At 37.8% G+C, this 24,198-nt stretch overlaps 1 protein-coding gene and 1 pseudogene across 6 annotated transcripts in view; one reads left to right on the top strand and one right to left on the bottom strand.

Moving 5' to 3' along the window:
* The window catches only part of TJP1 (tight junction protein 1), a 114,417-nt gene that overhangs the window by 57,361 nt on the left and 32,858 nt on the right, over positions 1 to 24,198 (bottom strand). For all 6 annotated transcript variants that reach the window (XM_059912285.1, XM_059912279.1, XM_059912280.1 and 3 more), the window contains exons 3-4: positions 6,600 to 6,724; positions 5,810 to 5,912 (exon numbers count right to left, since the gene is read on the bottom strand). In XM_059912285.1, coding sequence (XP_059768268.1) covers positions 5,810 to 5,912; positions 6,600 to 6,724 — 228 coding nt within the window. The remainder of the gene's footprint in view (positions 1 to 5,809; positions 5,913 to 6,599; positions 6,725 to 24,198) is intronic.
* Positions 7,403 to 7,873, top strand: LOC132360291 (large ribosomal subunit protein uL23-like; annotated as a pseudogene).

Below are 24,198 nucleotides of genomic sequence, written 5' to 3'. Positions count from 1 at the left end.
ACAGGCGGCTGCCAGAGGGAAAGGAACAGGTGAGACAGATCAAACAAACTTCCAGTTGCAAAATAAATGAGTCCTGGGTATGAAATGTATGGTGTGGGAAACACAGTAACTACCTCGTATCTTTGTATGGTGACATATCGTAACTAGACTTATCCTGGTGACCATTTTGAAATATAGAGAAATATAGAATCACCATGTTGTGTAACAGGAACTAACAGTGTTGTAGGTCAATTATACTTCAAAAACAAACAAATTTATAGAAAAAGAGGTCAGATTTGTGGCTACAGAGGTGACGGTGGGGGGTGGGGGGGATTGGATGAGGGCAATCAAAAAGTGCAAATTGGGGCTTCCCTGGTGGCGCAGTGGTTGAGAATCGCCTGCCAAGGCAGGGGACATGGGTTCAATCCCTGGTCCGGGAAGATCCCACATGCCGCGGAGCAACTAAGCCCATGTGCCACAACTACTGAGCCTGCGCTCTAGAGCTCGCGAGCCACAACTACTGAAGCCGGCGTGCCTAGAGCCCGTGCTCCACAACAAGTGATGCCACCGCAATGAGAAGCCCATGCACCACAATGAAGAGTAGCCCCCGCAACTAGAGAAAGCCCATGCGCAGCAACAAAGACCCAATGCAGCCAAAAATAAAATAATTAAATTTTTTTTTTTTAGAGTGCAGACTTCCCTTCACAAGATAAATAAGTACTAGGGATATAATGTACAACATGATAAATGTAATTTAAGTTGCTAAGAGAGTAAATCCTAAGAGTTCTCATCACAAGGAAAAAAAATTTTTTTCTATTTCTTTAATTTTGTATCTATATGAGATGATGGATGTCATCATTTCATGAAGTCAAATCATCATGCTGCACACCTTAAACTTACACAGTGCCGTATGTCAACTGTATCTCAGTAAAGCTGGGGGGAAGTTACTTTCTCTTGACCCGTCGGTCCTGTGCCGGGACAAACCCCATCCTGTATTATCTTCCCCTTCAGATGGCTGCATCCCCACACTGGCTGATTAGCCTCTCCTCTATAAATTCATTTTACTTGAAAGAATTCTTTCATTTATTCAGCAATCCTTTCATCTACCTCTTTTTGCCCCAAATTCCATGGGATTTGCTAACACAGGTATCCCGAAACTGTTCTCCGAGATGTCAGTCACTAGGCCTGATTTATAGAGATCAGTGCCACTTCACATCCCCACTCCCACATGCTTTCAGTGTCTCATTTATTTGGTCTTCCTTCCTGGTCTCAGACAATTCGATCCTCTTCCTGCATGAACGACACCCTTTCAGAGGGGCTTATTCTCATTCCTCCCCACCTCCAAGACCTTTCCTCATCAATTACCACCCCCCCCCACGCCAGGTACCAACAACTATAATCTCTCCCTATTTACCTCCAGTCTGTCCTCTGCCTACTAATCAGCAAATTCATCTTCGATTCCTGTCTCGCTACTCATTTCCAAGCTATCATCTTTTCTCTTCCTTTTGTGACTCACTTTCTTCAAAGGGCTGCTCCACACTTAATACCACAGCTTCTTACCACCAAGAGTGATCAGAGAAGGACTCTCTGAGGAAACAACATCGAAGCTGAAGGTCAACAAGGAGCAAGAGGCCAGCATGTGGAAAGGACAGGCAGCCAAGGCCCTGTGATGAATGGAGAAAAGGCTGCCTGCCTTGCTACTCTTGGTGCCCCATGGCTGAGGCCCTTCTCGGGCAACATTTACTGTAAAGCATTCCTCACTGCCTCCCTGAGTCTTACTCTCACCTCTATTTCCATCTCCAACATATTGTATTAGAAGCAATTCTTTGTGTTGGCACTTCGATCTTCAATCGCTCTCTAGTAAGGTATAAACAAAACAACCAGTTGAGTCCTCAAAGCTTTCCCCGTCACTCCCCTAAGAGAGCGAGCGCCACCTGTCTGAAATCTGCACCTGAAGCACCCTCCATCTCAGATGGTGTGCATGATGGCTGTGACTGTGTGTACCCATCGAGCCTACTGAAATTCAAGTTCCCTGAGGAGAAGGTCCTGGCCAGGTCATTTACCTGTACCTGTAATGAAGTGTTTACACGTAGTAAGTGTTTAACTCATTGAAAAATATCCAATCCTGCTATGATTCCCCATTTATATTATGAGTTAAGTACTATAAACCCACTCAGGCTTGGTAATCATACTTGATTTTAACACTGAAAACTGTGAAACAAAAATTTTGGGAAAAAATGCCTACTTCAAAACAGGTCAGCTGAATTAAACATTCAAATATAAAACAAAACAATGAAATTATGTAAGTACTAGAATAAAATGTAAGATATATGTTTTTATAACTCTGGTAAGGTAAAGACTTTTGGAAGCATGACACCAAAGGCAGAGCCAATCAAGTGAAAGTCTGACAGATATGACAGGATAAAAATGAAAACATTCCCATGATGATGAAATAAAATGATATAAAAACAAACCAAAAAAACACCGTAAACAACTTACACACACTCACAAAGAAAATGGAAAAACAATATATGCAGTGTATACCACAAAAGGCTAATCATCTTAATACACACAACACTAGTGTGACAGTCATCACCATAAGGACAGGAACAGGCAAAGAAACATAACGGGAAGTATACACACCAGGTGAAGATCAAACCCACTTGTAATTTAAAATACCTCATTTGAAATACTATGTTTAGTCCATCAGTTTGGCAGAGATGTAAGTGTTGATGAAATTGGACTCTCTCAGTACCTTACTGGTTTTCTAATGGGCAAATTGGCAATCCATGTATCAAAAGTCATTCATGCCATCTGACTCTAAAAAGCTACTCCTAAGAAGTTATTCTTAAAAAGTAACTGGGGCTTCCCTGGTGGCGCAGTGGTTGAGAGTCTGCCTGCCAACGCAGGGGACACGGGTTTGAGCCCTGGTCTGGGAAGATCCCACATGCCGCGGAGCAACTAGGCCCGTGAGCCACAATTACTGAGCCTGCGCGTCTGGAGCCTGTTCTCCGCAACAAGAGAGGCCGCGACAGTGAGAGGCCTGCACACCGCGATGAAGAGTGGTCCCCACTTGCCACAACTAGAGAAAGCCCTTGCACAGAAACGGAGACCCAACACAGCCATAAATAAAATAAAATAAATAAATAAATATTAAAAAAAAAAAAAGTAACTGAACAAGTAGATAGAAATATGATGATCTTTATTATTTTTAAAATAATAAAGATTATTTTTAAATAATCTTATTAAAAATAATTTTAATAAGATTATTTAAAAATAATCTTAATTTTAAAAAAAATACTTGTGGAAACTGGACACTGAAATGCCCATCAGTGAATGGGTCGAGGAAGTGTGCACACACACTGAAATGCTATGCAGCGATGTGGGTAAATACTGAAGTGTTCAGAGTTTATCTCTAGGAAGGTGTTTTCGCCCATTCGCTTCATAATGCTTTTTTAGTATGTTCAGAATTTTAGTAAAAATTACACATGTTCAGTATGTTATAAACAATCTTTTACTATCTTCTCCTTCACCTACTGTTAAACAAAATTAAGCATATTTATGGTAGTTATATTATCAAAGGAGTTCTAACATTTTAATTCAACTGAAAAGAAATTTATTGAGCCTAATGCCCAAGGGGTCTTAGTTTATGGAAAGATATAAACTAAGAACCATCAAAATATAAGAGCCCAGGGCGGGGGAGGGAAGGAGCTGGCTACTCAGAACTGGGGGGGGGGGGGGGGGGGGGGACACATATAGAGTGACCTGAGGTTCTGGTTATGGCAGGAGATGAGTTAAGAAAGACATCCTACAATGAAAGGCCACATTCTAAGACACTATGGTTTTATTCTCAATGATGAAAACTTAGTGTATGTTGATGACGTAACCCACTCTCTTCAGATGCAGGAATGAACAGCTACCCTCTGCTGACTGAACATGCTTCCACGCAACCCTCCTACAGCTTCTCTCTGAAGAGCAAACTACTTGCCCAACCTTCCTGAGTTCCACCTTTCCAAATGATGTAGCGAAGCACAGTGAGAGGAAAACTCATCCTTCTTACATGTGCTATTTCAAATACATAACAGGTTTTGGACTGTTTCTTACAAAATCATTTCTAAGGTGAGAAAAGTCTGAAGTGTAGGAGTACAACTTTCTTGGCTGTATTATTGATGTGGGGCATGTGTACTAAACATTTTGCATGGAAAAACACAACAGTTCAATATTCCAAAGAATGAAGCTGGAGCTATGGGTGAAGCTCACAACCTCAGACACAGGGAGAAAAATCCAATTTACCTAAGGTGCTCACCTTGGAATATGCAGTGACTCATCTGAAGAACACTTATTCAATTTATAAAAACCAACAAATATAAAAATTAGCAATTTGCTTCTGTAAATGCTACAATCTCATGTTATAAAAACTGTTTAAAAATTGTACCATCAACTAGCCAGTCTGTACACGAACTGCAATTTAAAACAACACTAGAGTTCCAGATGTAAAAAATACGGTTACAATAAAAAGCTGTGAAAACACATGCACAGTAGAAGATGCCTGTCATCTGGAATGCAGTAACTAAACACTGGTTCTACTGCCACATGAGAAAACTCACTTAACCAGCAAGGACACTGGTTCGGGGATGAGCCATACGGCACAGGAGCCTACACAAGGTGAGAGGGCCTCCAACTGTGGTTGTACAGTCTCAGGAAATACCCCTTCTGGCTCTCACCATAGCTCCCAGAGGTCAAAACACCATGCAGGCCTCCTCACTCCAGCCCTCTCCTTTCTGTTGGGTCCACTGTGGCTCTGACTGTCTGCTGCAAAGTAGAAAGGTTCTCAGAGGACAAGGCAGGACAAACCATGTAGCCGCCAGCCTCTTCTTCCTACTCTACACACCTGAGCTAAGGCCTCAAGCAGTACCTTAATTAGGCCTTTCAGAGTCTAGATAAGGCAGAAACAGGGGCAGCAAAGTGATTAATGTGCTCCTCTATGCATTGATAGATATAATTTTTTTTTTTTTGGCCTCGTGGCATGCGGGATCCTAGTTCCCTGACCAGGGATCGAACCTGTGCCCCCTGCAGTGGAAGCACAGAGTACTAATCACTGGACCGCCAGGGAAGTCCCTATGTAGATATAATTTTACGTAGGACTTTAACATTAAATCCATTCTCTGCTACATGTGCCTAGTTTTAACTGTGATTTGAGGCCAGTTATCGAGAGCTAGCTGAACTTTTCTCTTACTAAAAAAAGAAAAAAAAGAGGAAAAAAAAAACTTCTCAAATATGAACAGAAGTCTAGCAATATACTAAAAAACATATGAATCCTGAACAACTCTACAAAACAAAAAACCGAAAAAAAACAAAACACACAAAACAACCAAAAAAACAAACCCTTACCACTCTCTTTCCTCAAACTATATCACAGTAACAAAGTAGAGACAATATATGTGTTCAAGTGACAACATAAAATTTGTCCACTGAACAAAACCTATAACAGAAAATACTTTAAACTGACTATATGCCAAGATTCAGTCTAACTTAAGCATTTTTTTGAAAAGGAAGCATTAAGCCATAAAGAGGTAACCATTCAACCAGGAGCTCCTTCCTTTCTTTTTCAATCAAAAAAAAATCCTGGTATCTGAGCTTTGAGAAAATACGCACCAGTGATAAAACATACCACTGGTATTAGAAGAAACATTCTTACTTGTAAACAACTAACTTTAGAACTACTGTTCCAGATTTTATTTACTTAAATGGGAAGAATGAATTCAAACACCAAAAGCATACCAACAGTAAAGTTGGTACCTTTATAAAATTAAAGGTAAAAAACACTTACAATTTTTGCATTTTTTCCACTTTTCCTTAGTTGCTGAACAGCAAAAGCATGTTCAACATTATCCATTGAAACGCCATTAACCATCGCGACTCGGTCATTTTCCCTAAGGAAAAAAAGTGACCAAAATAATAACATGTTAGATGAAACCATACAAATAAGTTTATAAAGATATTTTCAAGATAGGATCTTCAAAAAAGATATTCTAATTATGGGCTAATTAATCTGTCTTCAGATCAATGATAAAATAATGTCCAGCTATTTAATTTCAGATCCCCCACAAAAAATGTTTAGCACTTGTAACTAACCACAGGTCATTAATTTTTTAACCATTAACACAATGTTTCCCAAAAGGATTGAACAGGTACCACAATACACAAAATGACTTCTGGTGGTACAGTTACAGGCATTCAATGATACTAATAGTCATAAGGCTGGAAAAAGTTATTCCTTCTTTAAAGATAAAGTCTTTCTCCTTCCAATTTTCTTTCAGTCCTTCTACTCATACTCTCATTTTTTTGCTAGTGTAACTTTTGCCTCTTTTTTATCTTGCAAATCTTCTTGTTGAACAAAAATGGTTAAGACTCAGGGTGAGAGGCTCCTGAAGGCTAGATTCTACCCCAAACTGAGTAACAAGTTTTCTTTTCACTACCTTTATTTTTTACAGTGACCTTCTATTTAAGTTAAGTGATACTAGCTTTCCATATATGACAGAGACAAGCATAAACGTATATTAATTTAGAAAAATCACTAGCATGGCATGCCAGTGGCTAAGGGTAGGAAACATGCTTACTGCAGCTGCCCTTCTGCGGGTCCTCCTTTAAGCACATCTGAAATCACTATCGAGGTTTCCCCACTCTGGAAATGAGGATTATCTCTTCCACCAGATATTGCAATTCCAAATCCAAATCCAGGAGCCTAAAGTAATAATTACAGTAAAATGTTATGATGTCATACTCTACAATCTAAAAAACTTCAAATATAAAAATTACAATCCTATTACAAACTGCTCACTCACTTGTATGGAAACACATCAGAATGACCTATCCTGATATGGGAATGCAGGCTTTAATAAATTTAATGCTGGGTATAACAGAATATTGAAAACTGTCAATTACATGAATGTTCTTTAAGAACTAAAACACATTTAAAAATTCTGAACAATGAAATCCTGAATTCATTTTTGCTTATCAGAAGGGTTCCTGAGGGAATTGGCAGGGTCCCCCTGTGATCATCACAAACACTGGCAACTGATTTGTAGAATGACAGATTTAATAAGCATATAAACCAGGTGGCATTTTATATAATAAAATATCAACAGCTGTGAAAATCAACTTCCTTCACTTACCCTAAAAATCTCTACTGAAGTAATACACTATAATATCTTACGCACACTGCATACAATAGAAATTATACATTAATCATATCAAGCATTTTAAAATTACTTATATTTTTAATTAAACAAAATCATAATTATATACTTCTAAATGAGCTGAAAATCTTTACCACAGTGACTAAGGACAGCCCAGCACAGAAAAAAAATCAAAATACTACCAAGTTATTTAAAAATTACCTAATCTCGCTTTTTTCACGAAGATGGCGCCAAAGGTGAAGAAGGAAGCCCCTGCCCCTCCCAAAGCATAAGCCAAAGCAAAGGCTTTGAAGGCCAAGAAAGCTGTGTTGAAAGGCGTACACAGCCACAAAAAAAAGAAGATCCGGGCGTCACCCACCTTCCGACAGCCCAAAACACTGCGGCTCAGGAGGCAGCCCACATATCCTTGGAAGAGCACCTCTAGGAGAAAAAAGCTTGACCACTGTGCCACCATCAAGTTCCCCCTCACCACTGAGTCAGCCATGAAGAAGACAGAAGACAACAACACACTGGTGTTCACTGTGGATGTCAAGGCCAACAAGCACCAAATTAAACAGGCTGTGAAGAAGCTCTGTGACACTGACGTGGCTAAGGTCAACACCCTGATCAGGCATGATGGAGAGAAGAAGGCATATGTTCGACTGGCTCCTGACTATGATGCTTTGGATGTTGCCAACAAAATTGGGATCATCTGAGTCCAGCTGGCTAATTCTAAATATAGAAGTTTTTTTTCACTATAAAAAAATAATTAAATAAAAATAAATAAATAAAAATAAAAATTACCTAATCTCAAAGAAATCCACACCATTCCCTAGAAAGGAAATGAAGTATTCAGAGTCGTCTAAAAGAAACAGCCAATATTTTCCTAGGGCTCCAGAATCAGAAAATCAGAGGCTATGTTTTCATATAACATTGTACTACACTATGCTCTACAATCCAAACCACCTGAGGACAAAGGTAACAACTTCCTTCCACGACTGTCCCGTCCACAAAGAAGACCACGCCCACCATGGACAGGGGATACATCATGACCTCCCCTTCCACCCCAAAGTCTACTGAAATAGCCAAATAAGAAGAAAAGAGAAAAACTCTCCTTAAAAAAAGAATAAACACCAGCAATTCCACACCTAGGTATATACTCAAGAGAAATGAAAACATGTGTGCACACAGAGATTTATAGCCACACACAGCAGCAGCATTTATAATAGCCAAAAACTGCAAACAACCCAAATGTCTATCAACTGATGAATGGATAACTAAAATATGGTATATCCATTAAATGAATTATCTGCAATAGAAAGGAGTGAAGTACTGATACATGCTACAAAATGGGGAACATAGAAAACATGATGCTATCTAAAAGAAGCCAACCATAAAAGACCGCACACATCATACAATTCCTCTTAGATGAAATGTTCAGAAAAGACCAATCTGTATGAAACAGAAAACAGACTGGTGATTGTCGAGGGCCGGGGTGTGGAAAGGGATGGAGACATTGGGGAGGGATGGTTTATGAGTAACATTATTCTTTTTAGGGTGATGGAATGCTTAAAAAGTGACTCTGGTGATGGTCTTACAGATCTGTGAATATACTAAAAATCAGTAAATTGTACATTTAAAGGGTGAATTGTATGGTATGTGAATTACATTGCAATAAAGCTAATACCCCCAAAAAAGGTTAATGTGAAAAAACAAATAAACAGGAAAACATCTGGGTGGCAGAAGATAATGGCAACTGCCTGAATCTGTGTCTCCAAAATAATACAAAACAGATCACTACACAAAACCATACCCTTAATATAGCTCAAACCAGAGAATATGCAAATTTCAAAATAGGCAGAAGTACGCCTAAAATTTCAAAAATAAAGAAATGATTAGAAAGAAAATAACTATTAGCACACAATTAGAAAACATAAGAGACTGCAGAACAAGTTCAAATAAATTTGAAAACTTAGATAAAACAGATAATTTTGTAGGGAAATACAGATTATTGAAATTGACTCTATTAGAAATAAAGACTTCAGCAACCCAATTGCTGAAGAGGAAACAGAGATAGTTATGAGGGAATTATCCCACAAAAAACACCAGGCACAGATGATTTCACAGGGAATTCTACCAAAACATCAATATCCAGATAGCCTCAATGCTCCATAAATTGTTCCAGAGCATCCTAAAATGAACGAAAGCTTCTAATTCTTTTCAAGAAGCAATTATAATATTGATATCTAAATCTGATAATGACTATCCACGATAAAGACAGGGCTTCCCTGGCGGCGCAGTGGTTAAGAACCCACCTGCCAATGTAGGGGACACGGGTTCGAGCCCTGGTCCGGGAAGATCCCACATGCCACAGAGCAACTAAGCCTGTGCACCACAACCACTGAGCCTGCGCTCTAGAGCCCACACACCACAACTACTGAAGCCCGCATGCCTAAAGCCCATGCTCCGCAACAAGAGAAGCCACCACAATGAGAAGCCCAAGCACCGCAACAAGAGTAGCCCCTGCTTACTGCAACTAGAGAAAGCCCACGCGCAGCAACGAAGACCCATCACAGCCAAAAATTTAAAAAACAAATTAATTAATTGATTAAAAAGAAAAAGACAGAGCCCCCCCCTCCGAATACTAAAGCCTAACATCATTTATAAAGGCCAACACCATACAAATATTCCATGACAAGGTGATTTATTTCCAAGACTGTTATATTAGGAAAGCCACTGTATAGGAGACCCTATTAATAAACCTAGAGAAAAAAATTCAGAGATTATATCCATAGACCCTGGAAAGGCCTTTGACAAAATCTAACATTCACGACCAAGGGAAAAAAAAATTCATGAAAATGCCTTCAATCTGTTTTAATATTTCATTTTATGTTAAAGTACATGAAGAACCTCACCCACACACACAGTTGAAAAGGAGAGGAGTTATTTTAGTAAACCTTTTAGATAATTATGGATATTCATGTTTGATTTTATATCGGTAAGTGATAGTTTCTTAATGGGTGGCTACAATGTGCAACTTGAAACCATATCAGTGGACTTTTTGTAGTTACATGAATACCCATCCACTGGCCTATTTTGCACTTTGAATGGATTATTTTATCCATTGTGATTTTATAATAGCATGTCTTGGTCATCTGGAAATTATTTAGGTAAATCTTTCAAATGATGACACATTTCACCACTATACAATATTTTTTAAAAATCATACTTTAATTAAAATCACCACCAATGCAATCAAAGTCTTTAAGTAGTGAAAAGTATTGAGCTCATCTCATGGTGGCAGATAAATGTTTTCCAAATTTTAATTTTTGTTTTAAAATTCAATTTTCTTCATTGGCAACAACAATTATCAGAGTTGTTTTCCTTGAAGCAACAGGTACTCACTTGAGAAAAATGTTTGTCAAATATTCCAGTCTGGATAACCATTCCTTCAAGTAAAAGTGGTGTTACACACACAAATACACAGTTGGTTGAGCTTCCAATTCAAACAATCATGCAAGTACTTCAGTATAAAGCAGAAATGCCTTATGCATATTTCCCATTTCAATATACAGATTATTTTTAAAATGTCTATTCAAAAGCTGACGTGGTAAAATGAGTAATTTTTACTGCTTTAAGTTATTCTGCAGCAAAACTGGGATTGTTCTTATAAACTGTGAGTAAGCCCAGGAACTATTAGGATGGTTTGGGGCTCTGAGGCCAGTTTTACCTCATACCACTGCTTCTGTACCTTCACTACAACTATCAACACAGTGAAAAAAACAAATAACATTTTTGTGCTGTTATGAAAATAGTTTGTCCTAAGCATAAATAGACTTCAGAGATCTTTTGGGGTCCTCAGCCCATACTTTGAAAACACTGATATTAAAAACCACTGAAAAAAGAGCAAAAAAAAACCCAAAAACAAACAAAAAAAACCCCAATGAAGCAATTTACAAAAGATATGAAATGTTAAAACTCATAAGAAACACAAATTAAAACCACACAGAGAATGGTAAAAATTAAAGTATAACAACACATTTTGTTGAGGAGGCTGTAGAAAAATAGGCACCACTGCTAATGGGCATGCAAACTGCCACAATTCTTTAGGAGAGGAATTTAGCAATCCTAACAAAATTACAAAAGCATTTATGTATGTACGCATTTATTTATTTATATTTTTGGCTGCGTCAGGTCTTAGTTGTGGCACGCGGGCTCCAGAGCACATGGGCTCCATTGTTGCAGCACATGGGCTCTCTAGTTGTGGCACAGGGGCTCAAGTAGTTGCAGCACAGCATGTGGGATCTTAGTTCCCAGACCAGGGATCAAACCCGCGTCCCCTGCATTGGAAGGCAGATTCTTAACCACTGGGCCACCAGGGAAGTCCTCAAAAGCACTTTATCTTTCAACAGAGTGAACCAGTTTCTAGGAATGTACCCTGAAGATTACATATACAGCTCCAAAAATAAGAAAATACATATGTACATAGTTATTCACTGCAGATTGTAACTGCAAATACTGGAAAAAACCTAAAACACCCAAGGGTTACCTCCAGGGCAGTTTGGGGAGGGGTGTGTTATTCTTTGACTTTTTTTCCGTCCTTGGAGAAGGTTAGCACTAATCTTTTACTCTGGATACTTTTATACTGTGCATTTATATCTTGCTTGATAATTCTTTTATTTAAAAATTAAAAACATAACACAAAAATATTAAAGGAATGCCAAAAACATCAGGACTTTTCAATACGGAAGACGGAGGTCAGTAGATACCTCCTAAGATTTGCTTGTGAACAAGTAAGTACAGTCCTGGCTGCATGAGCCAGGCATCAAACCCAGGCGAAGCATACTGCTTCCATGCAGCGCCAGCACTCTGTGGGGCATGTCATCCTGCTGGATCAGCGCTGGCTGCAGTTCATTTAATGACTACCCAGGAAGTCTGTGAGTCCCAACCCTAGCTGCAGATGAAAATCATTTGGGATCAGTCTCAAAACTGCTTGATGACTGCCAAACTCCCAACCCCACAACAATTAAATAAAACTGGAGGAGGGCAGATAGCAGGCATTTAAAAAAAAAAAATCTCCTAAGTGATTCTAATGGGCAGTCAGGGCTGAGAACCTTAGCCTTAAAAGCTTTGTGAATATCAGACCAGGGTGATCATCAAAAACTATAAAAGGTTCGACTATCCCCCACTTTCCCTTCCCTCTTAGGGAAGGTTTCTCTCTGAAACCTTTTTAGCCTTAGATCTCCACCACGGTCCTATTTTTGGCCTTTTCAATAGATTTCTTACGTCCACTGCACTACAATTTACCCTCCATCATGTTCAAAGGATTATTATTCTAAAACAAACCCAATTCTGTCATTCTATTGCCCACAGGTCCAAGTTCCTTAACATGCAATATCCTGAAATGCAATGCCAGCTTGCTTCCCAGCACCCCAGTCTTTACCCTAAACACACTTAACTAATGACCCCCGCTTAAGCATGCCATGCATCATCAAGTTCCAAGCTTTCACATTTCTTCTCTGCCTAGGATTCCTTTAGCACCTCACCCTTCAACATCCAGTTTCAACGTCATCTCCTTCATAAAACCAACCTAGCTTTTCACAGGCACAAGTGCCCCATCCTGTAGGCTCTCCGATCACATAGACACACTTCTGCTACTTAACACACAGCACTGTAAGTAGCCTGGGTATCAGAGGTTCATTTGGGAGGGGTTTACATATTCTTCTACACATCCCAGCTGAGTACAACCCTGCAAGGACCTAACACAAAGTGGCTCATCAATGTTAGGGCACTAAAACAAGTATCTGACTAATTATTCAATTTAATTTTAACTCAATTTCCCTTTATAGAGTTGTCTTTTAAAACTCACACTAATTTGAGCACTAAAACCTCATTAGCAGCCAGAGTAGTAGCATGGATTTGGAATTTCTTGCATTTCCAAATAAAAACAAGCAGGGCAACTATACAGCAAACCAAAAACCGTATATACAGCAAAAAAAAAAACCCCACAGGTAACCAATGTACCCCCCTGAGGAAGCAGGTGGGGATGAGCAACACCTATGGGACTTGTGTGTTCCCAAAACCTACTTGGGAAGAAAGCCACAAGGCATCTGACACACCTAAGACCTGAAGAACCCCACAAATAACTAACAGGTATTTACTGGAAAGAACGGCAGGGCAATTTGAGAACAACAGCTGAAACTGGGAGGGATTTTGCCTCTCCAGTTGTCAGTGAGAACAAGGAGCCTGCAGTAGGGCGTGAATGGGCTAGAGCAGTGTAACCCCTAGGAATTCTCAACACGGACCTGCCAGTGGATTCAGACTCGAGAGGGACAGGAACAGCAAAAGATGAAAGGGTACAAAAGGCATGGGCCTAGGAAATGTCAGACAGCAGCAGTTATGTTTCTTTAGTGCATGCACACACACAAGAAAACTAAGCCAATTTCTAGAAGCTCAAGAAAGCTAATTTCCCATAAAATTGAGCAAAAAAGGGATTATGATCAAATCCCTTAGAAAATTACTATAGAACACAATGAGTAGCAGAATACCCCTACAGAAAATGAAAGCATGCTGAAAAGAGTACTCAAAAAAAGAAAAATAAAGGCTCAAAACTGTTACTATTATAAAACAAGTGAAAAGGCATTACAAAAATATACAAGACATGAAAGAATATAAATAAGAATTTTAGACAATCACAGAAAGATAGACAAAATGAAAAGGCAGAGGACTTTGTACCAGATGAAGGAACAAGATAAAACACCATAAAAACAACTAAATGAAGTGGAGATGGGCAACCTTCCAGAAAAAGAATTCAGAATAATGATAGTGAAGATGATCCAGGACCTCAGAAAAAGAACGAAGATGCAAGAAATGTTTAACAAAGACCTAGAAGAATTAAAGAACAAACAAACAGAGATGAACAATACAATAACTGAAATGAAAAATACACTAGAAGTAATCAATAGCAGAATAACTGAGGCAGAAGAACAGATAAGTGACCTGGAAGACAGAATGGTAGAACTCACTGCTGCGGAACAGAAAAAAGAAAAAAGAATGAAAAGAAATGAAGACAGCCTAAGAGACCTCTGGGACATTAAACGCAACAACATTCACATTACAGGGGTCCCAGAAGGAGAAGAGAGAGAAAGTACCCGAGAAAACATTTGAAGTGATTATAGTCGAAAACTGCCCTAACATGGGAAAAGAAATAGCCACCCAAGTCCAGGAAGCACAGAAGAGTCCCATACAAGATAAACCCAAGGAGACACACACCGAGCCATAGTAATCAAACTGACAAAAATTAAAGACAAAGAAAAATCAATGAAAGCAACAAGGGAAAAATGACAACATACATGGGAACTCCCATAAGGTTAACAGCTGATTTCTCAGCAGAAACTCTACACGCCAGAAGGGAGTGCCACGATATATTTAAAGTGATGAAAGGGAAGAACCTACAACCAAGATTACTCTACCTGGCAAGGAGAAATCAAAATCTTTACAGACAAGCAAATGCTAAGAGAATTCAGCACCACCAAACCAGGCCTACAACAAATGCTAAAGGAAATTCTCGAAGTGGGAAAAACAAGAGAAAAAAAGGACCTACAAAAACAAACAGGTAGGGGCTTCCCTGGTGGCGCAGTGCTTGAGAATCTGCCTGCCAATGCAGGGGACACGGGTTCGAGCCCTGGTCTGGGAAAATCCCGCATGCCGTGGAGCAACTGGGCCCGTGAGCCACAACTACTGAGCCTGCGCGTCTGGAGCCTGTGCTCCGCAACAAGAGAGGCCGCGACAGTGAGAGGCCCCGCGCACCGCGATGAAGAGTGGCCCCCGCTTGCCGCAACTGGGGAAGGCCCTCGCACATAAACGAAGACCCAACACACCCAAAAATAAATAAATAAATACATAATAAATTTAAAAAAAACAAAAAACAAAAAAAAAAACAAACAAACAGGTAACAATTAAGAAAATGGTAATAGGAACATACATACTGATAATTACCTTAAATGTGAATGGATTAAATGCTCCAACCAAAAGACACAGGCTTACTGAATGGATACAAAAACAAGACCCATATATATGCTATCTACAAAACACCCACTTGAGACCTAGGGACACATACAAACTGAAAGTGAGGGGGATGGAAAAAGATATTCCATGCAAATGGAAATCAAAAGAAAGTTGGAGTAGCACACTCATATCAGATAAAATAGACTTTAAAATAAAGAATGTTACAAGAGACAAGGAAGGACACTACATAGTGATCAGGGGATCAATCCAAGAAGAAGATATAATCATTGTAAATATATATGCACCCAACATAGGAGCACCTCAATACATAAGGCAACTGCTAACAGCTATAAAAGAGGAAATCGACAGTAACACAAGAATAGTGGGGGACTTTAACACCTCACTTACACCAATGGACAGATCATCCAAAATGAAAATAAATAAGGAAACAGAAGCTTTAAATGACACAGTAGACCAAATAGATTTAACTGATATTTGTAGGACATTCCATCCAAAAACAGCAGATTACACTTTCTTCTCAAGTGCGCATGGAACATTCTCCAGGATAGATCACATCTTGGGTCACAAATCAAGTCTCAGTAAATTTAAGAGAACTGAAATCATATCAAGCATCTTTTCTGACCACAACGCTGTGAGATTAGAAATGAATTACAGGGAAAAAACCATAAAAAACACAAACACATGGAAGCTAAATAATACGTTATTAAATAACTAAGAGATCACTGAAGAAATCAAAGAGAAAATCAAAAAATACCTAGAGACAAATCACAATGAAAACACGACGATCCAAAACTTACGGGATGCAGCAAAAGCAGTTCTAAGAGGGAAGTTTATAGCTATACAAGCCTACCTCAAGAAACAAGGAAAATCTCAAATAAACAACCTAACCTTACACTTAAAGGAACTAGAGAAAGAAGAACAAACAAAACCAAAAGTTAGCAGAAGGAAAGAAATCATAAAGATCAGAGCAGAAATAAATGAAATAGAAACAAAGAAAACAAGAGCAAAGATCAATAAAACTAAAAGCTGGTTCTTTGAGAGGATAAAAGAATTGATAAACCTTTAGCCAGACTCATCAAGAAAAAGAGGGAGAGGACTCAAATCAATAAAATTAGAAATGAAAAAGGAGAAGTTACAACAGACACCACAGAAATACAAAGCATCCTAAGAGACTACTACAAGCAACTCTATGCCAATAAAATGGACAACCTGGAAGGAATGAACAAATTCTTAGAAAGGTATAACCTTCCAAGACTGAACCAGGAAGAAATAGAAAATATGAACAGACCAATCACAAGTAATGAAATTGAAACTGTGATTAAAAATCTTCCAACAAACAAAAGTCCAGGACCAGATGGCTTCACAGATGAATTCTATCAAACATTCAGAGAAGAGCTAACATCCATTCTTCTCAAACTCTTCCAAAAAATTGCAGAGGAAGGAACACTCCCAAACTCATTCTATGAGGCCACCATCACCCTGATACCAAAACCAGACAAAGATACCACAAAAAAAAGAAAATTATAGACAAATATCACTGATGAATATAAATGCAAAAATCCTCAACAAAATACTAGCAAACAGGATCATACACCATGATCAAGGTGGATTTTTCCCAGGGATGCAAGGATTCTTCAATATATGCAAATCAATCAATGTGATACACCATATTAACAAATTGAAGAATAAAAACCATATGATCATCTCAATAGATGCAGAAAAAGCTTTTGACAAAATTCAACACCCATTTCTGATAAAAATTCTCCAGAAAGTGGGTATAGAGGGAACCTACCTCAACATGATAAGGCCATATACGACAAACTCACAGCAAACATCATGCTCAATGATGAAAAACTGAAATCAGTTCCTCTAAGATCAGGAACAAGACAAGGATGTCCACTCTCACCACTATTATTCAATATAGTTTTGGAAGATCTAGCCATGGTAATCAGAGAAGAAAAAGAAATAAAAGCAATACAAATTGGAAAAGAAGAAGTAAAACTGTCACTGTTTGCAGATGACATGATACTATACACAGAGAATCCTAAAGATGCCACCAGAAAACTACTAGAACTAATCAATGAATTTGGTAAAGTTGCAGGATACAAAATTAATGCACAGAAATCTCTTGCATTCCTGTACACTAACAACAAAAGATCAGAAAGAGAAATTAAGGAAACAATCCCATTCACCATTGCAACAAAAAGAATAAAATACCTAGGAATAAACCTACCTAAGGAGGTAAAAGACCTGTACTCAGAAAACTGTTAACACACTGATGAAAGAAATTAAAGATGACACAAACAAATGGAGAGATACACTTTGTTCTTGGATTGGAAGAATCAATATTGTGAAAATGACTATACTACCCAAAGCAATCTACAAATTCAATGCAATCCCTATCAAATTACCAGTGGCATTCTTTACAGAACTAGAACAAAAAATCTTAAAGTCTGCATGGAGACACAAAGACCCCGAATAGCCAAAGAAGTCTTGAGGGAAAAAAATGGAGCTGGAGGTATCAGACTCCCTGACTTCAGACTATACTGCAAAGCTACAGTAATCAAGACAACATGGTACTGGCAAAAAAACAGAAATCAGTGGAACAGGATAGAAAGCCCAGAGATAAACCCATGCACCTATGGTCAACTAATCTATGACAAAGGAGGCAAGGATATACAATGGAGAAAAGACAGTCTCTTCAATAAGTGGTGCTGGGAAAACTGGACAGCTACATGTAAAAGAATGAAATTAGAACACTCCTTAACACCATATACAAAAATAAACTAAATGTAAGACTGGATACTGTAAAACTCTTAGAGGAAAACATAGGAAGAACACTCTTTGACATAAATCACAGCAAGATCTTTTTTGATCCACCTCCTAGAGTAATGGAAATAAAAACAAAAATAAACAAATGGGACCTAATGAAACTTCAAAGCTTTAGCAAAGCAAGGGAAACTACAAACAAGATGAAAAGACAACCTTCAGAATGGGAGAAAATATTTGCAAACAAATCAACGGACAAATGACAAAGGATTAACCTCCAAAATATATAAACAGCTCATGCAGCTCAATATTAAAAAAACAAACGACCCAATCAAGAAATGGGGAGAAGACCTAAATAGACATTTCTCCAAAGAAGACATACAGATGGCCAAGAAGCACATGAAAAGCTGCTCAACATCACTATTATTAAGAAATGCAAATCCAAACTACAATGAGGTATCACCCCACACCAGTTACAATGGGCATCATCAGAAAATCTACAAACAACAAATGCTGGAGAGGGTGTGGAGAAAAGGGAACCCTCTTGCACTGTTGGTGGGAATGTAAATTGATACAGCCACTATGGAGAACAGTATGGAGGTTCCTTAAAAAACCAAAAATTTAATTACCATATGACCCAGCCATCCCACTACTGGGCATATACCCAGAGAAAACCATAATTCAAAAAGACACATGCACCCCAATGTTCACTGCAGCACTATTTACAATAGCCAGGTCATGGAAACAACCTAAATGCCCATTAACAGACAAATGGATAAAGAAGATGTGGTACATATATACAATGGAATATTACTCAGCCATAAAAAGGAATGAAATTGGGTCATTTGTAGAGACGTGGATGGATCTAGAGACTGTCATACAGAGTGAAGTAAGTCAGAAAGAGAAAAACAAATATCGTATATTAACGCATATATGTGGAACCTAAAAAAATGGTACAGATAAACTGGTTTGCAGGGCAGAAATAGAGACACAGATGTAGAGAACAAACATACGGACACCAAGGGGGGAAAGTGGTGGGAGTGGTGGTGGGATGAATTGGGAGATGGGGATTGACATGTATACACTAATATGTATAAAACACATAACTAATAAGAACCTTCTGTATAAAAAATAAAATAAAATTCAAAAACTCAGAAAATAAAAAAAAAGAATTTTAAGAATTCAGAAATGAGGCTGACAGAATTCAAGAGTTAATTAGAAATTTTAAAAAGCCATTTTAGATAGGAACACAAATAAACATAATATCCTGAAAGAAACAGAAAGTAAAAAGGAAAAATCTTTTATAAAACAAAAAAGAAATGATTCAGGAGATTTTTTTAAAAGGATTTGAGAGAAAATTACAAATAATGAAGACAGGCAAAAGAGATACAACATACGAATAATAGGAATACCTAAAGACTAAACTGAAATAGGAGAAAAAAACCCCATAAAACTAAAATTAAATAAAGAACTTTCCTGATACATGTATTTTATATATCCTTCCATATATTTATATATGTAATCGAAACTGTATACTCAAAGGAGACAAATCACTGTAGATACCTGAGAATATCTATTCAGAGGAAATGCCAAAATAAATTCAAATAAAATGACTAGATTTTAAGAAGATTTTTTGGCATCTAGGCAAAAAGAGCTATAATTTAAAAAGAAATATAAATTAGATTATCATCACACTTGGGTAGCAACACATTATGCCAAAAATAACATAGTTAAGATACTCAAGGGAAACAATGAGCCATGGATTTTATATCCAGTAAAGCTAATCTTCAAGTATAAAAGGGCACAGAAAAGCTAGTAAACATATAAGAAAAACACAGGGAATATTGTTTTTCATGATCCTTTCCTAATAGAAAATAACTTTCTGACAATCAAAATGACAAGAGGCACATGGAAAGGACTGGTGATAAGCATTAAATATACACCTACTTACAGGATTAAATGCGGATTAAAGGGAGAAAGGTTAAATTATATAATAGCTATATGGTCTACATAGAGTAAAACCATTTCTTTAAAAGGAGAGAGGAATAGGGTGAGCATTTGTAAAAAATTTTTAACACTGTTTCCAGTAATCAAAATTGACAGTAGTAGAATTATTATTATTCTGAGGCAATCATATGCTCTGTACTGGATTTACAAAAGACTAACATGGTGCTTTTCAGAGGGATTTTCAAACGAAATGGAAAATAATCCATTTTTCTCATATAGCTTTACCATAAAAAAATTTTAGGTATGTCAAAATATAGTTGATTTTTATATGTTTACATGAGAAAATGTCCAAGATAATGGTTTTTATTATGGTGATGGGAGAAGTGGTTTAAAGCAGTATAATATGATCTCATTGATATGTGCACACACACACGATTATAGCTTTTGGATGGAATTAAATGCATCGAAGAATTTTATTTTCATATTTTGTCCTTTCGACATCACAGGCAGCCATAAGCAACAATAATATGTATATCTACCTTTGCCTGGTAGTGAAACTGAGTTTATGATAAACAAGAGGCCTGGAATCTGTTCAAGTTATTTGCCCAGTTTCACTGGACACTAGCCATGCCCATTCCTTTACATTTCATTGTAACTGCTTTTGCACTGAGTACTTGCAACAGGGAACATATGGCCAACAAAGCTGAAAATATTTACTATCTGACCTTTTACAGAAAAGGTTTGCCCACTTATCTGTTATAGTATTTCTTGATTCCTTAAAAGATTTTTTAAAAAGGGGAAAAAATTCCTGAAGGTTGACTGTTGATTCACTTGCAGAAATATAACTGCATAATATGAATAACCTCTCCTCCAAAGATTCTTCTGCTTCCTTCAAATATGCCCAATTCTCTACTTAAAGATTCTCCCCGCTGCCTTCTTTTTTTTCTCCTGTTTTTCATGCCAAATTTCTACAACCAACTAACTTAATTCTAACTTTTCTCACCTTATACAGTTTTACTCCTATAGTTTTTGTAGTTTGACTCCTCTCCCCTTCTTCTTCCAATCTACCCTCAACATTCTATGAAAATTGTTCTAGTCATGTGTTTTCACAGTGAACACGGGGATCAAAATTTTTTTAAATGGATGGATCCAATTTTTCAAATGGTTCCTCGGCAATCATTTGTTCAACTTCCTTTCTACAAATGAATTCAGAAGGCCTGGAATCCTATGTGTCACTCCACTACCTGCCAACTAGACCTTATGTAGGACTTCTCTGTGGACTTAGAGAGATTAGGATTTTATCAACTCTGGTAACACTTTAATTCTATGAGGTCCCAAGAGATCTGAAAGGCCTGTTCAAAATCAGTAAGTGGTAAGCCCAAACTAGTTCAGAAGTCACAAGACCCCTACAGTTTTTCCACTGTACCTTGGTAGTTCTCAAAATGTTGTTTAAATGTCTACAACTGTTAGACTGGTTCTTTTTTACCTCTGAGCCCTTTATCAGCCCGTTGGTTACTCGCTCTTGTGGCTCTGTTTCCAAAATTATAGCTTTCATTTCTAATTCTTATTCCACTTTCCTATTTCCAGCTTCTTAAAGGACACCTCCAATTGCCCAAACTGTCATTTTCTCCACAAAACTGACCTCACCACCAATGTTCTAAACTTAAAAAAAAAAAAAGAAAAAAAACAAATAAAAAGCCAAAATTTTGGCTCCTTCCTTACCAAGGTTACTACTTTTTATTAATTTTATTACATATATATGTAGTTTATGTGGTAGAATTATGAGTTCTGAATTTCAGATATTATATTCCATAAGTATTTCTAATATTTAAAATTAAATTTTACATGTAAGTGAAAAGAGCATTATATGATGAGTCCAGAGACCTGTGTTCAAGATGTACCTCTTTGGGACATTTCACTAGACCTTTCTGAGACTCAGTTTATTCCATGTGGTTATTAACACCTATTTCACAGAGAATTAAATAAAATAAAGGATTTGAAACATTCATAATACACTCTATAAATGTACACAATGGCCTTCAACCAGATAAAACAAGCCTAGCTTAGCTTACATGCTTACCTCAGTGTAAATGCTTACCTTCTACCCACCATACACTAGCCTGGCGCTACTCAAGAGATACGTAGGATTCCCCCTCCCTGGCCCCTTTTCTTAGAATAGCTTTATTGACATGTAAATCACCTACCGTAAATTCACTCTTCAAAATGTACAATTCTATGTTTTTTGTATGTTCGGAGTTGTGCAACCATCATCACAATCAATTGCATAAAATTTTCATCACCCTAAAATGAAATTCCCTACCCTTTAGCCATCATCCCTGAATTCCCCCATCCTAAAAACCACTAATCTTTCTGTCTATTCACCTGTTCTGACCATTTCATATAAATGGAATTATACAATAATGGTCCTTCGTGACTGGCTTCTTCGAGTTAGGGTAACGTTTTCAAGGTTCATCCATGTCACGGCATGTATCGGTACTTCATTTCTTTTCACTGTTGAACAATATTCCATTATATGGATATACCACATTTTGCTTATTCATCATTCATCAGTTAATGGGCATGTGGGTTCTTTACACTTTCAGGCTATCATGAGTCGTGATGCTATGAACAACCATGTTTAATAAGTTATTATGTCGGTATTTGTCTCCACTTCTCTTGGGTATATGCCTAGGAGTGGAATTGCTGGGCCATGTGGTAATTCTACATATGTTTACCTTTTGAGGAATACCTTACTTAGTACCACAGTTGGCTCCACCAGCCAACATCCACATCCTCATCAACACTTACTATTGCCTGCTTTTGTGATTACAGCCATTCTAGAGGGTGTGACAGGGTTATCTCACTGTCATTTTTGACATATATTTCCCTGATGGTCAGTACTGTTGAGCATCTTTTCATAAATAGTTCTGTATCTTCTTTGGAGAAATGTTTTTCAAATCTTCAGTCCATTTTAAAAACTGAATTACTTGTCTTTTTACTACTGAATTTCTATATTCTGGATACAAGTCCCTTATCAGATATGTAACTTGCAAATACTTTCTCATTCTGTGGGTTATCCTTTCACTTCCTTGTTGAGAGTTTCTTGGTTTCCTTTGAAACACAAAAGTTTTAAATTTTGATGTGGTCCAATTTTACCTGTTTTCTCTTCTGTTGCTTTTATTTTCAAGATCATATCTAAGAAACCACTGCCTAACCCAAGGTCATAAAGATTTATTCCTGTGTTTTCTTCTAAGAGTTTTACAGTTTTAGCACTTACATTTAGGTCTATGATCCATCTTAGGTTAATTTTTGTTCTTGGTGTGAAGTAGGAGTCAAAATTCATTACTTTCCATGATGTTGATCAGTTGTCCCAGTACCATCGGTTAAGACTACTCTTTCCCTCACTGCATTGCCTTGGCACCCTTGTTCCAAGTTTACTTCCTATTCAATCCCCTCCCTATTTGAAACACTTAGCTGCTTGCCCTTAGATGATCTCTTAACTAGATTCCTTGCTTTCAACATACTTTCACCATTTGATTTTTTTTTTTTTTTTTTAGTTTTAGGTGTACAACATATTGTTTAAAAAAACTTTTTTACTGAAGTATAGTTGATTTATAATATTAGTTTCAGGTATACAACATAGTGATACAAGTTTTTATAGATTATACTCCTTTTATAGTTACTATAAAATATTGGCGGGCTTCCCTGGTGGCGCAGTGGTTGAGAATCCGCCTGCCAATGCAGGGGACATGGGTTCGAGCTCTGGTCTGGGAAGATCCCACATGCCGTGGAGCAACCGGGCCTGTGAGCCACGGCTGCTGAGCCTGCGCGTCTGGAGCCTGTGCTCCGCAACAAGAGAGGCCGCGATAGTGAGAGGCCCGCGCACCGCGATGAAGAGTGGCCCCCGCTTGCTGCAACTAGAGAAAGCCCTCGCACAGAAACGAAGACCCAACACAGCCAAAAATAAATAAATAAATAAATAAATAAATATTGGCTATATTCCCCTGTCCTATATAATATATCCCTGTAGCTTATTTATTTTATAAATAGTAGTTTGTATCTCTTAATCCCCTTCCCCTATCCTGAACCTCCCCCCTTCCCTCTCCCCACTGGTAACTACTAGTTTGTTCTCTATATCTGTGAGTCTGTTTCTTTTTTTTTAGATTCTGCATATCCATGATAACATACATTGTCTTTTTCTGTCTAATAAGCATAATACCCTCTAGGTCCACCCATGTTGCTGAAAATGACCTTATTTTATTCTTCTATATGGCTGAGTAATATTCCATTACATATA

This window comes from Balaenoptera ricei, chromosome 2 (assembly GCF_028023285.1).
Source record: "Balaenoptera ricei isolate mBalRic1 chromosome 2, mBalRic1.hap2, whole genome shotgun sequence".
Classification (NCBI taxonomy): domain Eukaryota; kingdom Metazoa; phylum Chordata; class Mammalia; order Artiodactyla; family Balaenopteridae; genus Balaenoptera; species Balaenoptera ricei.
Note: the sequence above shows the minus strand (reverse complement) of the source record. Positions and strands in the feature narration are given on the sequence as shown.